The 2,500-nt window shown below is 33.2% G+C and overlaps 1 protein-coding gene across 1 annotated transcript in view; it reads right to left on the bottom strand.

Moving 5' to 3' along the window:
- The window catches only part of LOC106880004 (ribonuclease kappa), a 7,416-nt gene extending 5,196 nt beyond the window's left edge, over nt 1–2,220 (bottom strand). Inside the window, exon 1 of the mRNA XM_014929790.3 lies at nt 2,044–2,220. Within this exon, the coding sequence (XP_014785276.1) occupies nt 2,044–2,121 (78 nt within the window). The 5' untranslated portion in view covers nt 2,122–2,220. The remainder of the gene's footprint in view (nt 1–2,043) is intronic.
- Nucleotides 2,221–2,500: the final 280 nt, after the last annotated feature.

Genomic DNA, 2,500 nt, shown 5'->3' with positions numbered 1-2,500 from the left:
TATGCACATAAATATACAGATAGAGAGACAAGCAGGTAGAAAGAAAGACAATTTATGCAGATTTGTAAGCAAACAGATACACATAAACAGAACAGAGACTGACAAAGACAAGGAAACGGGTTTCGACAAAAACCATCCCACATGTCTTCTAACAAGAAACAAAAGATAAGGACTTTTAATATAATTACAAAGCTATGCATTTGTGGTGGTGGTAGATGGACGAATGAAGGCGCATTAAAACCGACTCCGTTGATGTTTCACCTCGTAACAGAAGGATGAAATAGGACACTGTGATGCAATAAAGGTCTCGTGCTTTAATCTTGATTTTGAGAAGTCTATATAGGTCAGTAACTGTAGTGTATATCAGTTTGTACTATAATAATAATCAGCTACCTATTATTACAATACAGTTAAGTCAATAATACCGTAACTGCTTTGATTTAAACAGTATACACCAATACATTGTAATTTATAAGAATTGAAAACCGAGAATAAAGAGACGCAATCGCTTAACCTGTGAGAAATAGGCATCCAAAACTCCCTCAAATCACACACTACGATATAATGTAGAACGAGATACAATGTCTGGGGGGGTTGGTCGTGAATATAAATAAATAAATGAAAATTAGGGGATGGTGTTGGGTCTATTTGATGTGAAGTTAGGTCGATTGGTGGTTAAAAAACACGACACTGAAATACTTAAAATGCAATTAGCATGTGGGTAGGTATGGGTATTTGAATGTTATAAATTGGTCATGTGAATTGTATAGAGGAAGTTGTTTGTTTATTCTTGTTCGTGTTGCTGTTGTTTAGGCTAACAAGCCTTGATTTCAGACATAGTTATTATTTAGGGCAGGGATGGGCAACTTTTCGTCAACTGGGGGCCACATCGTACCATTTCTAAGCGGAAGAGGGCCACATAATAAAACACATATGCATGAAATATAAGTGGTCCACTTTACACTGAATTTTTTTTGCATTTCTTCTTAATTTTATTTGTCTTAGTATAAAAGTTTACATTAAGCTGACATCTCTTTCATTGTTTCCTAATGATAATAATGATGATTACTTGTGTAAATAAATTAATTATAGTTTAGAATATTGAGGTTAAAAAAAAAAATTCATTAATATTTTATTAAAGAACAAATCTCATTATCTGTATCAACGAGATTTTTGCGCATTCACATTCTTTACCATATTTTCAATATTAGATAGAATTTGAGATGTCGTTACTCTTAGGTTATGCTGTAAATTAGTAACCAGGAAACTCGTCGAGGGCCGCATGCGGCCCGGACGTTGGCCATGCATGATTTGGGCAACATTACCTAATGTGTCCTTCCTGTTTAAGACGGTAGCGTATGACTGAGTGAAGTGTAGTTAATATTTCTAGCAGATCGACTGACCACTTTAGAATCGCTAGTTCGATTGTGTCTGCCCTATATTTATTCACAGATAAAATTTATAATATCCGGAGGTTAAAAACCAAGCCTACTATGCTACGGTAATTATGGTGCTCTCTCTCGCTCTCTGTATATATATATATATATATATATATATATATATAATAAGGGGGTTTAGTTCACTGGTGATCTAAACGAATAGGTACCCACACAGATACATAGATAGATAGATATAGAAGCAAATAGACAAATAAAGATAGATAGATAGATAGATAGATAGATAGATAGGATAGAGTGAAAGAAAATGTATTATATGGGGGTCAAAGTTCGCATGTAGGAGGAACATTTCACCCTCAACTGTTTTTCAGTTAATTTATGTCAAGTGTCAAGGCAAGCCACTCTATCGTATTCACCTTAGTCTTCGAAGGAACGAAATCATAAACCTACTCCTACACATATATATATATATATATATATATATAAAGAAGAGACTAAAAGAGGAACTGTTAAATCAGCAGAGAAATAATTATATCTTTACATGTTAATAACAGTAGCAGGAACCAAGGTTGACAAAGTATTACGAGAATATATAAATTCTAAAATACTTAAGTATACATAATTATAAATATTATTAATCACTTACCAACATAACAACACCCCAAACACTGATTACGATGCCACAAATTGACAATTTAGGGCCGCAAACCGGACAGGAAAACATGGTTAATGAGATTACGGATCAGACTACGAAGAATATTCCCAACCTTATGTTACTGTCATGTGACTAGGCATGTGACCAAACATAACCGAACACCGGAAGTGACTACTATAATCACGTGACTAAAACCCAACTTTTATATTTTACAATGCTTCTAAGCAAAGTTTCATAGAGACTCTGAATTTTTAAACTAAAGAATATACACATTTATATTTGTTATTCAAGAAGAATGATGTTCGTAAAATTTGATATTTTAAATGTTTGAAATATTTCCTAAATTTGGTTTATGAAATCAGGAAGATGAAACCGAGCTTGTGATTCTAAGGTAAATAACTCTTATGAAAGGAGTTACCTACCTTGAATTATTAAAATGTAATAATTA

Source organism: Octopus bimaculoides, chromosome 11, assembly GCF_046866305.1.
Source record: "Octopus bimaculoides isolate indiv1 chromosome 11, ASM4686630v1, whole genome shotgun sequence".
Classification (NCBI taxonomy): domain Eukaryota; kingdom Metazoa; phylum Mollusca; class Cephalopoda; order Octopoda; family Octopodidae; genus Octopus; species Octopus bimaculoides.
Note: the sequence above shows the minus strand (reverse complement) of the source record. Positions and strands in the feature narration are given on the sequence as shown.